Source organism: Gymnoscopelus microlampas (genome assembly GCF_963454915.1).
Source record: "Gymnoscopelus microlampas genome assembly, chromosome: 20".
NCBI classification, from domain to species: Eukaryota; Metazoa; Chordata; class Actinopteri; order Myctophiformes; family Myctophidae; genus Gymnoscopelus; species Gymnoscopelus microlampas.
In genome coordinates this window covers 30,560,218-30,575,750 of record NC_139957.1, presented here as the reverse complement: position 1 = coordinate 30,575,750, position 15,533 = coordinate 30,560,218, and the positions used below count along the sequence as shown (strand labels likewise).

The 15,533-nt window shown below is 42.7% G+C and overlaps 1 protein-coding gene across 3 annotated transcripts in view; it reads left to right on the top strand.

The window, feature by feature from the left end:
- The window catches only part of LOC311036264 (inositol-tetrakisphosphate 1-kinase-like), a 45,314-nt gene that overhangs the window by 11,482 nt on the left and 18,299 nt on the right, over window positions 1-15,533 (top strand). For all 3 annotated transcript variants that reach the window (XM_084044858.1, XM_084044856.1, XM_084044857.1), the window contains exons 4-5: window positions 7,450-7,575; window positions 11,756-11,873. In XM_084044858.1, the coding sequence (XP_083900984.1) occupies window positions 7,450-7,575; window positions 11,756-11,873 (244 nt within the window). The remainder of the gene's footprint in view (window positions 1-7,449; window positions 7,576-11,755; window positions 11,874-15,533) is intronic.

The following is a 15,533-nucleotide window of genomic DNA, read 5'->3' as shown; positions in this document are numbered from 1 at the left end:
ATTTTTTTTTATAGCGAAAATAGCCACTCACATCACGTTGCATCACGATGAGGTGTGACCTTGTAGATTGGCTATTTACACTATCCTATGACGAAGTATATTGAACTGAAGAGTAATAGAACCCGCACACTCACATGCTCCATTTTATTGACTATGCTTCGAGGCTGGGCTCTTCATCAGGTCAAACTGGAGTATGTAAGATAAGTGTATTGTAGGGCTTAAATGTTAAAGTGTGCATCACCATGCCACTCTGCCCCTCTTGTTAGGCAAAATGTCAGGGAAATGAACAGCTCGTACCCACTTTTGCCAAATGTATGTCATCAGCACTGCAGGAGGCAGAGAAGTAGAGATGAATCATGCATTTGGACGACCAATGCGATTTTCCAGGTGAAATTCCTGAAAGAGTTTGATTCTGTTTACATCCAAGGCGATAATTTTTAAAAGGTTATGATAATAATAATATGGGTTTATTAATGTTGGGACACCCTCTCTTTTAAATGAAAGATTTATTTTGTGAATGTGATTTATTGCACTCACTGAACCATATTGGAACAGAGTACTGTGTCATAGATAGATAGATTTGTAACCTCTGGAGGGCTTGGTACTAGCTAATGACATCATCCTATTTTGAGCAGATCATGGCCAAATCGGGCAGCCTTTGGGAGCTCATTTATATTTCCATTTTAAGTGTGGGAAAACGATCTGCATGTACGCACAAAGAAAGTCAAAAAGTAGGTTCTTTAAGTTTCATACAGAACACCGCATTAAGTCTACCAAACTTTTTGTTCCCAAGACACACCAATGGGCAAGTCAAAATCTCAAGGCACATCTACAGTATATTCATAGCAAAAATTGCCGATCCACAATGTGTTGTTTCGCAACGTGTTGTGAGCTTGTAGATGAGCTATTTTTGGCCTCTAGATTGGAAAATGAGTTTGCACAAAGTATACTAAATTTAAAAATAATTCATAACTGTTTGTACATATTGCAAATAATAATAATGTGTGGTTGTCACAAAAGACACACTCCATTGTGGCTTGGCACACCATTTGAGAACCACTGGTCTACACTTGTTTGTTTTCAGATGTCATTATCTCAGTCACCTACTCGTTATATGTGCCCTCTGTTCTAACTCTCTCTCCTAAAGGATTGGCACAACCTCATCAATACTGACTCATTTGCCCTGAGCTCATGAGAGCCATCCTCCATGTACTCCTTATATTATTAGTCTGTCTGTCACAGAGCTGATGAGATTAACCTACCAGGCTTAGGCTGGAGCAAGCCGATGTGCCCTCAAAGCAAGTGAAGCCTATCAAGGCAGATGGCTATTGTTTTGAATGTACTGTGCAAGAAAATGTTATTGAGTTACTGTTTTATTGTATGCCAAGTGCTCGGGAATCCAAAGTTAATTTCCGGAAGGTTACTGGATCTCGCCCACTGATTGAATCTGTGGAGACCAACATTTGATAAGATCCTCTTAAGAACACATTCTGTAGTATTCCACTGTTCCCTAAGATAGCAATTTGCTCACAAATATTTTGAATTTCTTAGCTTAATTTAAATTGGGTCCTAAGACCACAAACCTCAGCTACATGGCTTAACCTTTAACAGCAATCTGAACACAGATGGTGGAGACCTTTTCTTAAGATGGGGGTTACAAGCAATCACTACAACAGATCCATTATGTGTGTTTACCAATACCGACTCATGCATAATAAGGAAGGGGTTGCTTGTCTTGTCAATATTTTATGAGTACAATAGATGAATAGTGTTACATCATCATCTCAGGTGGAATCATGTCACCACGTGCCTTCTTGTCTGCCCTGTTTCATTCAAATTGCACATTTGTACTTAAGTCATAAAAATACAACAACCTCTGGTATTGAGGAATCTTTACAGGAGCAACATTGTGATGATTTGGCATAACTTTGACCCAGATAAATACCCCTACAACATGCCCTCACTTCTAAGCACGAGTCCTTCCCAATAGCACAGATGAAAGTCCCATTGGTTCTGGAGTAGAGGCAGTCCTTGCAGATCAAAGACTTGCCACAGTAGGAATCCCACCAATCTTCTGCCACAGCAACTTTGGCTTACCATCTATGTGTATGTTATTCCCAACAAAATCTTCCTCAGTTGCTGTGATTGGCTGAGATGTGCAAAGGGAGCGCTTGTTTTGCCCCACGGCTCGCCAACTCTGAAAGTGCGTTTTCAGTGCCTGCTCGGACATTTGCTCGCCAAGCAGCTTATTCGGGTGCGCCTCATGAGCCTCGCTGTCGCACGTCTGCCATGTCCTTGAATCTCAAGTGATTTAAAAAGTCATGCATTTGCAGTAAAATATTACACATACACGGTGAGCCAAGATGAGCACTCGACAAAAGAATTACGTTGGGAATGGCATACACGCTTCGCTTACAAGCTGTTGTCTTCATGATTCTCCATTTTGTTTTCAGCCAGCATACAAGGCAGTTATAACTATTGTTGGGACTCTGCCTGCCTAGTCGTAGGAGACTACCTAGCATATTGTCTGTCATGAGTGAAGTGTATGTGCACTTTTGAAAGCTGAGGGGCAAATTCCTTTTTAATAGCCTGTTCTTCCACTGAAATGGAGAGTGATTCAGCTTTGAGACAAGTCTAATTACTTAATGGGCTCCAGGGAGGTTGTGAGCCTAATTGGCTCCCAATTTGACTCTGCACACAGGGTGTTGCTGGAAATTCACCTTAAGGCTTCTTTCCTTCTGCTCCTTTATGTGAAATGTGGCCAGCAGCCACAATTTGGCTTAGGCACATATTTCTTTTACACCAGGGTGTCAAGTGCCACATCGTCATCCAAAATAAATCATTCATCATGTGGCTGTCTGCTCACAGACTCCAGTCTTGACTGGCTTTGGAACAGGAAGAGGGCCAGGTCAGTCTAGAGTTAACTTGTGTAACACATACTATCAAAGTGGTACAAATATAAATGGATGGATTAACAAGCTTTGTAGTGTGTTCATCCATTGCATGTAGCAAAACCTTGCAGAGAGACAAGGACTTTCATCTGTGCTATTGGCCTCATGCGACTTTTGCATCAGGCCAATAGCACAGACAGTAAGTCTTTGTGTCCCTTTACACTGGCACACAATTGTATTGAGAACTGATGTGCACTTGTATGGGTTCTGTAGATCAAAACTCGCTTAGATTTCCCTGGGGAATGGCACGATCCCTCCATGAAACAACATGGAAGGCCGAAAATATGTCGCCCTTGACCTCGTCGCTCCCTCTAGGACCCAGTTTGTTTTCAGTGCCGTTCATCACTCCCAAGGCCCGCCGCTAGCTCACTGTCCCAGAGGAACGACCAGAGACGTCAGCTGACATTTCTGCTTTTAGAATTTAGCGCAGCATCCGTGACTTTACCATCGGCTTTTTTGGACGAGCTTAAGAGCGAGGTCACATGGTCTGCGCACGGGAACAGGCGAGGTTCAACCGCATGTGTCCTTTGTAATGGGTTTTGACCCCAGTGTAGAGTCCTTTTTTTTTTGGTGTGTCTGTGTTGTGTAGGTTTGACATTAAAAGCCTCAGGGGAGCAGGGTCAAGTCCGCTGCCATTCTCACTCTACATCACAGGGCCACACACAGTCAGCCAGAGAGGCTGAGAAACGAAAACCGCGGACGGTTGCCATTCTGTGGTCGATGCCCAATCTGGTCACCTACTACCAGTGCATGTCCCTCCATGTTCCCTTACCCCTCATGCTGCTGCTGTAGTCCAGTCCCGTCTCCATTGGTGGTCACAGCAGTACCTATATTACAGCGTCTCCACATGTGACAAGAGTTTTTTATGGCTGTTGACTTTTCAACTCTGTACTATTATTGTCATGGCAGTGTGTGATGTGTGTTATTCATCATCCAGCATATCCTTACATCTCTGTGCCTACACCCTGACAGCTGGACGCTGTGACTCACTTGAAACGTTTACTGTGTTATTCTAACCTTTTCAACTAAAGGGCTTTTCACATCAGAGTCAATACACTGCTGTGCAAATGGCATGCTTGATGTGGATTTAGGCTGCAGGAGGTTTGAACTAGAGTTGTTGCCTTATCTTTTCAATACTTCATTATTGCATTTGAAATGTTTACATTTTTGTGCTGCATATTTGCATGCGGTGGTTGTGAACAGGTTTTAAGGCATGTCGCTACAGGCGAGAGGAATGGAGACTGCAAGTAAGATGTAGACTGTAGAGGATGTGTTTCCATAGCGTAAAGACAGAGGAATAATGATAGATCCTAAGGGACTGCGGTCTAAATGGATTGAACACGTGTTCTCGTCTTTGTGCGTACAGCATGGCATTGGTTGGTCATGTGTAATATAGGCTCAGTCTTTCACGGTATAGAAAACACTCAAAGCATGTCAGATTCTAGATAAGACTGACACCTTTACTCAATGCTTAATGTCAACTGACCTTATTAACTGGCTTATGTGGAAACTGCAGTTCGATATTGCATGGTCACCAGTTGGATCTTGATAAAGAACTTGACATTAAAGTTGATTGATATTTAACAAGTTTACCAGCCCTGTACAATTTACTTTTCAGGGCACGACCAAGAGTACAATAATTAGTTATCTATCCATCACACACCTCTCAGAATGATTAACTAGCCCACATTGACTGTTGCTCTGACCACCTCCTAAAGCCATAAAGCGCACACTGTAGTTTCATGTTGTGCTCTTGTCTGAGCCGTCCATTGATCCACATCTGTGTAGTTAAGGTGTATTTGTTCTGAGTTTGCATAGTGTCTGGGCAAAACAAAGGACTATGGGGTCCTGCCTAAATTCCACCTGTGTTTGTAGACAAGCTAACTGAATTATCTTTTGTTAGTCAGATCCCCATTTGCTGATTAGCTGTGTGTGGGTAATGAATGGGTGTACAGCTGCATTACGTAACAGTCACACTGGAATCACATTATTTTTGCATCTACTGACTAATGTGCACTCACTCGGCAATTTTATACATGGATAAATGTTTGTAACTACATATCCCACGACCACTCTGGTGTATTACCTGAATGCAGTCTTGTAATGCTGTGTTGGGATTTGTTTTCACAGCTCAAGCATAATTAGTGAGAGAAACAGGGCTTCCCCAGCCATATCACAGCAGTTTTTCTGTGGTCTGGTCAGTTTTTTGCTGATTTCTGGCTGTCTCAAAATAGCCCTGCTTTATCAGCGGGCCTTTTCTTCAATTAAGAAATGCATGGCCACTCTGCTGGAGGCAAGCCCATTGACGGCTACACACGCACACACTTTCTCTCTTTATTCACTCCCCCACTGCCTCGTAGTATATACAGTTAGGACCTTCTAGATCCGCCAGCAAAAATATTAGAAACATAAAGTCAAAACCACAAACACTTTGAGATTTGAAACTTTAAACATCCTCTCACTCATTCTCTCACATACGGAGGGCAGCCCCTCCGCCCGCCCCGCCCCCCCCCCCCCCCCCCCCCCCCCCCCCCCCCCACCTCATCCCACTGACTGGACACATTCAGCCAGCATCACAATAGGGGCTCCTTGTGATTTAGGCTTTGCATGGACCCCAGCAGAACAGAAGCCATTGTGCATCTAAAGCCTGGCAATTTTCCTTCCTACTAAGTGCCAGTCTGGGAACTGGCACTTCTGAGTTTGCTAATTATGAGCCACAAGGCAACTTGTGATGGTTCATGGGGGAGAGGGGTAGGGGGGGCATTTACAGAAAGAACTATCACATTTTGTATGAAGTTGATCATTGTCCTCCTTCCTTACAAAGTGATAAGCATTGTTGTAACTACTTAAGCCCTATATACTCCATTGTATGATGCATAGCAACAACAAAAAACTAGCTATTTTCACTGTTTTTGTACTTTCTGAAACTTTTTTGAAATTCTCGCCTATTATTACTTGCCCAAAATAAAAATGCCAGGTTGAAAGTTGTTCCAATGTTAAAGACACTTTCAAACTGACAGCAATAACAACGGTGAACGTTTCCATATAATGTCTGTTCTGATTCCTGGATACCAAATATATATATATATTTTTTTTATGATTACTAGATCATTATTATTAGTGGCTGTGGTGTGGATGATGGCTGATTTACGCTGTCACTCCTGGCCTGAAACTAATTAGACTGAGCTAGGTGTGACTACATACCTGTGCGTACAGATAAATCAGCCACCCCCATTACCCCCATACTCTCTGTAGTATCTGGGTACGTTCTCAAATACGCTTTGAGAATGTACCCAATTTCAGATCACTCTGTTGTTGTTTTTTTACATCAATAGAGTGCTCTGATACCACTTAATTTAGAAATTGTCAGAGTAACTAACGTTCACCATTGTCATCTTTTAAAAAACATTGAAATGCTCATTCATTCATTCCATGAATAGCAACTGTTTTGTTATACATTGATGCAAGTTGAGCTGTCTAGTACAAAACAAGCTGCAACCATTGCATTTTGTTAAGACTTCCTCCACCATTGTTCGAGATAGCTTTGTTTGATTGGCTCCGGAGGAGAGTTGAACCGGAAGCACATATGAAGGTGTCATATGTGTGAAGGTGCCATATGTGCTTCTGGTTCAAATCTGCTGCTGAGCCAATCAAACGTAGCTATGGGCAAATTAACTGGAACACGAAACAGGTATGACACCTTCTGGAAACCCAGGACAACAGTTATGCACTGAGGCTGCCCATTAGATTTTTATCTTATCTTGTGTGCAAGAGGAAAGTTAGGCCTAATGGTGGTGATAGAAAAAAGAATATGAAGACACCACACCAGAATCAATTGATTTCATCCTCCCAGGAGTATTACATTACATTACATTACAGTCATTTAGCAGACACTTTTATCCAAAGCGACTTACAATAAGTGCATTCAACATAGGTAGGGAACAAAACTACTAATCACCAGAAGTCTTAAGTGCATTTCCTGCAAAAACAAGCAACCAAGAGTATACCTAGCGCTAAGGTAAAAGTGCTATATATCAGCTACCTACTTTCTTAAACAGATGAGACAAAATAGCAAAATCAAATGAGCATGAGCTAATACAAAAAGTGTATCGACTAAACAAGATCCAATAAAACAGTACAACAATAGAACAAGAGTTCTGAAGGTAGTATGAAGGTACACCGCAAAATCAGTATAATAATAATCAGCTGTTAGGTTAGCTAGTTATCTATATTGTCAAGTAATACTATGGTGAGAGAAAAGCGATACTGGTAGACATTATCGTGTGGGCTTCTCTCTCCCCGACTCTACATTGTTATCTTGTAGCTAACTGCAAGATAATCTTAACCAGCCAACAGCTGACGGGATCGGATGTGTCCAAGGGTTTTGGCTTGTCTCCTAGCAGCCTGAGAGGTTTTGGATGGAAAAAGTCTATATAAATTAATACCATAGAATGTGTCCTTGTTGCTGTGTAACCTGGTCTTCTGGCTGTATCCCCAGCTGGATCTCAGCCAGCCTCTGGAGGAGCAGGGACCACTGGACGTCATCATCCACAAGCTGACGGACCTCATCCTGGAGGCTGACCAGAATGACTCGCAGTCTGTCTTGCTGGTGCAGAGAGTACAGGTAGGCCTCTGCTTATTAGGTGCACCCTTGAAAGCCCAAGTCAACCTCTAAAGGAATAATATATATTCTGACTTTTCCCCCATAGAGTAAATTCAAAGGGAATTCGATATATACTATAGTATATAATATTTTGATTGTTGTTGTTTTTTTCTTTTCCTGGTGGCTACTAACTTGAGCTTCTGAATGTAAGTGTGAAATACTGTCAGCAGAATTGATGGGTGCTGTTTTTGTTCAGTTTCTGAATCCACTTTCAGAAACTGTTTCTTGGCGCTTGAGGTTTCAGTCACCACTGTTGGTCTGGTGTGGATACCAGAATGTGAAATAAAAAATGTGGATGAAGGCCATTCATGCTTGCACTTGTTCACAATCTATAACAGTTTCAAGCATACCATGAATCAGTATCTTAACTTAAGGGATGCTATTTATGTACATTTTATTTATTTGTTGATGGTTATCATAGCCTAATAGTACTTACAATACAATACGTATTCACAGCAAAAATTCCCCTTTCTGCCTTTCTTTTTGTTCTTCCAATTTATACGTTTTGCAGGCAAACAACATTGGCCTGTAACGGCCAATACGGTCTACTATGGTCACCATTACTGTGCACCTGATGTATATGATCTGAAATTGTAAAATTGCTTCTCTGCTGTAAATCTGGCGAACAAGGACAATATTGCGGCCCCTGAGGGTAGTGGCTACGATGCGAGAGTGTTGTCTAGCCAACACCAACTCGGGATTCCTGGATCGCTGCCCTCCACACTCTCCTATCTAACATCAGGGTCTTGAGCTCTACAGTGTTGTTAGCTAAGCTGTCGCGCCACAGTGCATCTTCGTAGGTGATGCGCTTCTTGCCTTTCCTGGCTTTGCCCTGGGTTGGCTCCCATAGTGTCAGTTTGCTTGCCTCTAGTTCTGGGTGCCTGACGCAGTGCCCTCATCCTTCTCTCTCTGACTTTGTCTGTGACCCGTGGTAGGTCCCCATAGGGGACCACATTTCAGATGTGGTCTGTGCCATTCGTAGCATTCTTGTGTAGACTCCATCCAGGGCCCTTTCCTGTTGTGCTGTGAGGGTCCATGTCTCAGCACCATACAGCAGTACTGACTCCACTGTAGCTATGAACAGCCGCCTCTTGAGGTCTTCTCCCATGTCTGTTTTCCTGTAGTGGCTATAACCCAGGAATAAAGAGTTGTACCACATTAAAAGATTCTAAAGATAAGCAAGTTTGCTGCTAGTGGATTTAATTGACATTATGTATTCAATTCATCAACATAGCATTAAAAATAACAAATACAAAACATTATATGTATGTGTTGTGTGAATATGCTCAAGTCAAAATGTAATAAGCAAGAAGCAAGGTATTTTTATATACATTTTTGGTTAGTTATACAAATCAACACAAAACTTCTGATAGATTCTTTATAATTGTCTAAATCGATTAGTCTGATTAACCACTTAAGCCCTGTTTTATACTTAATTGTACAATGGTAGCGTACAGAAATTGCGAAATTATACGATCTACAAGCTCACAGCGCAGCTCACAGCACAGCTCACATCAGGAGCCTGTAGATCTTCTCTTTTCGCTATTGTTATTTTAATGTAATTGTAAACAAGGCAACAATTTGAGCGATATGATTTCAAAGCACTATCACGATTATCTCAGTCTTGATAGCTGGATGGAGAGATGGATAGGTGAGAGGGTCTCTTAGTCACTTAGTGTACAGCGCACATGTAGCAAAAAAACTAAATAAGAAGTAAAATGCGCAATTAAAACAGGACCTATAGATATGAATTAAAACATGGATAAATACAAACAATTGGAGCAACATGATCAATGGTACTGTATATGGTATAAGTTATTGTAGATATAGCCTGTGTGTGGTTGCTAAAACTGGATGGAAACAATTCAGAAATCTAAATCACTGTCTCTTCATATTGGGACGTTGACGTGATTTGTTTTCAAAGCAGTGGGCATAGGTTTGTTGGCGACCGTTCTAGCAACTTCGTTGAATTTAGATGTCACCATAGTTACGTGTATCGGTAGGTGGAGATCCCCAATCTCCTGGCTAGGCGAGACTACCTCTCAGGCAGATTAAAGGTGAACATTGACCCGTTAACACCCAACACCTCATCTGACATGAGCACATGCACGGAGACACACCCTCTCGTACACTTACACACACATGAAGCACTGATAACATCAAGTAACATGATTGGCTGCTTTGCCATAGTGTCAGGTACACAATAGTTCATCGTCTTCAAAAATAAGCCTATTCATCGAAAGCTGAAACAATGGATTTAAAAAAAAAGAGTTCTGTTGTCTTAGGGAGCTAACGGCTGTTTTATACTTTTATACTTTATACAGTGTCTGTCTCAAAGAAATGTCATTTTCAACTGAACAAATATGACATCTCTCAGCCACCAAGGGTAGTGGCTAAAAATGAAATCTTTAAAAAAAAAAGTTTGTTAGTTTCAGATAGAGTGTAAAGAGGCAGCAAACCAAGGGCAGAGAGTGGAGGGAGACATGTAAGATAAGATGGGAGTTGGATTCAATCTTGGGTCCTCGTGGCTCACACGAAGCATATTGTTACTGCACTAATTGGCTGAGCCACCAGGCACCCCCACGGATTGTACTTTTCACATTTATGGATTTTAGACCAGTCAGTGACATCACTGGAGAAAACTTTTCTGCACAACTCTGGCTGCATTTCAGAGACACAGAGCACGGCTCAGATTTATGGCTGTTAATTGTGAAAAAAGGTCCTTTTGCACACCTACTGGGACAGGTGTGTAGGAGCAGGCAACCAGTGCATGAGACAGGAAATATGTCTTCAGTTACACGTGGCTCTTAATTGAACATTAGCTCTACAACAGAGAGACAGAATGTTGAACATCGTGATAGTGTCCCTTGAAGGTGTGAGCCGCTCTGTAGACCTAGTATATAGTTTTGCAAATATTAGTCATGGTTTGTTTCAGCCTATTTTGACGGCAGCTGGATAAAGATTGTCACATAGGACAATACAGTGGTTGCCAGAAAGTCTAGACAATCACTGGAAGCAATCTGAACATGAATATATACTTTAGTATACCGGCTCACACTATCCAAATGGTTGTAAATCCCACCCACTCCATCCTCAAAGCACACTAAAACAAATTCTAAGAATATTTACTGCTACTGTGAGTTACTGACTAAAATGTAGTGTTTTTGGCCCTCAAAATGCCATATGCAGATTATCATGCTTTCTCTGTCTCTTTTCTTGTCTGGCGTGTCATGTTTCCTCTACTCTAACTCTATCTTGGGAAGCAGATATTCCATGGAAGTAATCCTCCAAAAAATAGAGGAAACGGTTGACCCTCCTTGGCAAACATCTGCCTCTGTTCCTTCCAAACACCTGCTGTCAGCGCTCAGTTCCCCATGGAGGAGTCTAACTGTATTCTCTCTGTTTTCACCACATTTCTAAGAGATTGCAAAGGCCAGTGAGTGATGGCCCAAACCCACAGCATGTTCTTGTAAGCTACCCGAAGATTAGTTTGGGTTTATTTTTTGACGGCAGCTTGTTTGTGTTGCGTAACGACTCAGCCTGTGCGAGTGCGTGTACATTTTCTTTCTGCTACATGTGTATGTGATGCTTGAAATAAAGCCTACAGCAGCGCTACATCAAACTAGTGTTGGAGGAGAGTGTCGACACTGGTGTTTCACACAGTGCTGTGATGTGCGGTGGTGTGAGGAGGCAGACTGTCTGCATAATGTGTGGGCTGGCCTTCACCACCTGACGACAGTGTTTATGTGTGCGTGAGTGTACGTTACAAGAAAGGAAAGGCTGGCAGAGATCTTCACACAGAGAGAGAGAGATGTGGCATGAGGAGGGTGGTGGAGAGAAAGACGAGAGAATGAAAGGCGTGATTACATAAAACTGCAAACCTCATGCTGACCTAACAGCCGGCCATGCAGGGATAGAGTGATGTAACCTACATAGAGCCGTTGGCATAGTATGCATACACACAGTCACAGTCTCACACACACACGCACACGCACACGCACACTGACACTGAGCCATGTTGACCTCTCTTTCTTCTCAGTGTTTATATTTGCAGTGCTCCCCTTCACTGTGTTTGCTTAACGTTACACCTAATCTGTCTCTGTTTGGCGTGTGTGCGTGTATGTGCGCTTGTCTGTTTCAGGACTACATTGATGCCCACCCCGAGACCATTGTTCTGGATCCTCTTCCAGCCATCCGGACCCTGCTGGATCGCTGCAAGTCCTACCAGCTCGTGCACAGGATAGAGCACTGCATGCAAGGTAACATTTATGTGCCGTCGGTACAAGGCTACCTCCTAGAATCCCTTGGCAGACAGGGTTAGATGCATGCCGTGTTCCCCCGACGTCACAGTTGCAAATCAGTTTCACATACTGTCAGATAATAATAATGTCACATGTACTGTGGCTATTGGCTGAACTTTCATTCCCTCCTCTCTCTCCCATCTGTACCGTCAGTGGCAGGAATTGGCCAAACGGTAAAAAAAAAAGAGCGTTTGCTTCCACAGATTGCACTTCATACGTACATCCTAATTATTTTGGCGTCTTCCATAGGAGAGAAGGGATGCTCTGTGTCTCTAGGGAGATCTCTGTCTTTTCCTCAGAGCCCTCAGAGGAGATGGAGAGGACTGTCCCGTTTCACGTGAATGATTTTATCTGATGCTTCCGAGCCAGATGTTTTATTCTGGCCACGGGGCACAGGGCTATAGTATAATAACTCTATGACTCTTCCCACTGTCTGAACCCTGAGTGAACCTGCCTCCCGGCTACAGTAGGCTTCCCACTGATGGCTCAGAACCTCATAAGTTAGACTGGGAGGGTGGGAGGGGTTACGGGGGTGTCACATAGCTGGCCAGCAGCACCTATCCCTGTCACTGGACCCATAAACTCACCACACAACTGGCTAGTGTCATTTTGTCTGGAAGCAGAGCCGTGGAATGATGACAGGACGTTAGCAACGGGAGCACATCATCTCCCCCCCCACGCACTCTAAACACACCTGTGACTCATTCCGCTATTCATTTACCGCCGTACATGGCAGGGAGTGTAAACCCTGGAAGTATTACTTCACTGTGTGTGTGTGTGTGTGTGTGTGTGCGTGCGTGAGAGCAGAGCTGTTTCACAATGACAGCAGTGTCAGTCATTTCTTAAAATAGAACTGCACATTTTCTTTTTCTTTTTTCACTCAAACAGATGATGAAAGTTATGTAACAAAGACTATAAGCTGCATTCCTATGTGTGTGCCTGTATTTATGTGGTTTAAAGAGGAAAGTAGCTTGCTTGTTGCATTTAAAAGAAGCACACTCTGAGCTTAAACTTAACCACTAAGCCCCATATACTTGGTCGCATGACAAATAACAAAAATACCCGCTCTACAAGCTTACAACACATCATATTGCTTGTAAATTCTTTAACCTTTTTCGAAATGTTAATTAACATTTTCACCAAAATTGGGATGCCAGGTTCAAAGCAATCTCTCAAGAGAGATTCTGCTAACAGCAGAATCTGTCACTACTGCCATAAACATGTAATGATGTTGTTAGTAGGAATAAACACAGAAGCTTCCGAGAGGAAGCGGACTAAGAAAGGGGAGGAGCCAAACCGAGTTCCTGTTTTACACAAAAAAGGAGGTAGTGCCCCCAGAGGCAAAAACAATGGGGGACAAAATCTTTTTTTGGGGGGAATGAGTTCCCAGATTGGGTTCAAACTAAGTGGTTAAAGGCCTGTATTTCAGCTCGAGTTGTCACTGACATTTCAGGCTCGTTCAACTTGAAGAATGAAGTGGCATCATCTACGTTCAGCCAACCCTGATGACGTGAGGGTAGTGGTGACAGACTAGCTGTTGAATTAAATGATGTGGCCAATAAACTTATTTTGTAGTTGGAAGAAGATAACGTTATATGGCAATATGTTAATATGTTCATGATTACACATCTAGGAGAGCCTGTATTTTTTACCGTAGTGAAAATCATACCTTCTATAACACCCTGGTATAATGTAAACCTTGATACCGCCCAAGCCTAAAGCCTACATAATCCAAGATCACATCACCACCAGTGGAGAGGAGGGAAAATGGTGTGTGACCCGGGATTAAGGTTTTAGCGTCTTTTAATCAACAAAAACGCTCTGGCAATGGTTCAGAAGCGATACTTGAAGTTCATGGTGAAGCAAGGGGTAGCCATAGAGAGAGGGCAAGCACGAGAGGGTGGAAAGTCCACACAGAACACCGCTCTCTCTGGCACAGCCACTTCCTCCTGCTTATCAGCAGAGCTCACAGAGAGCTGGAGTAGCCCCAGCTGCCAAGGCAACCCAGCACTAAAAGCCAAAGAGAGCCTGCCATGCTCAGCAGCCTGAAAGAGGCTCAGAATAGCACTCAATGGAAGGAAGCACTCGAGATGTGCTTGTGCACTTTTTCAGAAAAAACAAACCTCTCTCTCTCTCGCTCTGGTTTCATGATGTAACGGAGCCTCAGCCCTGGTGAATTTAGCTATTCTCTGGATTGTTTAAATGAATCTAAACATAAGATGGAGAATTAAGTCACCCGTAATGGTCTGTTTAATAGTGAACAGTCAGACAGGGCTATGGCTAACACTAATGGATTAGTTCTGGACATAGCTGCTCCATGCGTGATTCATAGTTCCGCTCTCTCCCTGGAACTATGGCGCTGCGCCGTTGTCTAACTTGGTTTTGTGTTTCCTCTGTGAAACAGAGCAAGGTAGCTGTTTAGATAAGGTGATGGAATCTACTGGTTTCTGTTTATACACAAGCTCTGATATCTTGGACTGTTTTTATAGATGGCAACAGTCGTCAAGGTGTCTATAAAGTGCACTAACTCTCTCTTTGTCTCTCTTCAACAAGGGTATTCTTTTCAAACCCCGGGGGGGGGGGTGCCCATAAATAAAGGCAGATTCCTTGAGATCAGACATAAAAAGTTACCGTATTTGTATAGCCAGATTGTGTTGACTCCTTTATTATGATGGGAAGCGTGTGGTGCCTTGTGAGTTCATTAATCTATTGGTCTTAACCTCAGTTCAAACATGACCAACAATAATAAGACTCTCAGCTTTGCAAGTGATCGATAATCAAGCAAAAGTACAGCACATTAAAGGCAAACAGCCCAGGAGAGCAAAGGCCCGTGAAACTCATCCAAGTCCCAGCGGTCCTGTCAGCCAAAAAAACATACAATTGGTTGCCTAGTTTGAATAAAAGCTTTCCTGGGTTAGGGGAATGGGGAGCCGCTAAGGGTCTTAAGCCTCGGATACGTTACGCCTAGCCCCTGATCTCTTATTATTGTTCATTTACTATTTATGTATCTTTATTTAGCTTGTATTCATTTTACCGATATTGTGGGTGATGTGCTATATAAGTGATCAGATCGGATCTGTGAATTCAGACATTGTCAACCTATCTGCATTGGTTGTTGTGACGCATTGTAAAGAGCTATTTCCGGCGATCGACACCATCGTTGATATTGACGGTACGAAATATACCAGAAATATATTGGTTTAACCCATTCACTGCCAGAGTAAATAAATAAATCAGCCACTGCCAGCGATTTTTCGTTTTCCTTACCTTTTCAACTAGTCACAGAATATTTATCTCCAGTATGATTGATCCCCTGATCAAAAATCATCACGACCCCCCCGTTCGCTAGTTATTGGCTGTTGAATATAGCACGTCTCGTCAAAAATGCAGAAGAAATCCAGGGAGTAGAGAATCCAAATAGGCTAACCAGGAAGTGAATGGTGGATATTGCGATCACGTGATCTCCTGGTTCTGTGTGGGGGAAAAAATTAATCTATTTTTTGAAATGACTGAGATCTCCGTCAATGGCAGGGAATTTGTTAAACAATGCCAGCGCACATACCTGAATGTCATGTTGCCCAGTGTGACCCTGCATTGTCTAACTTGTTAGGTGATGAA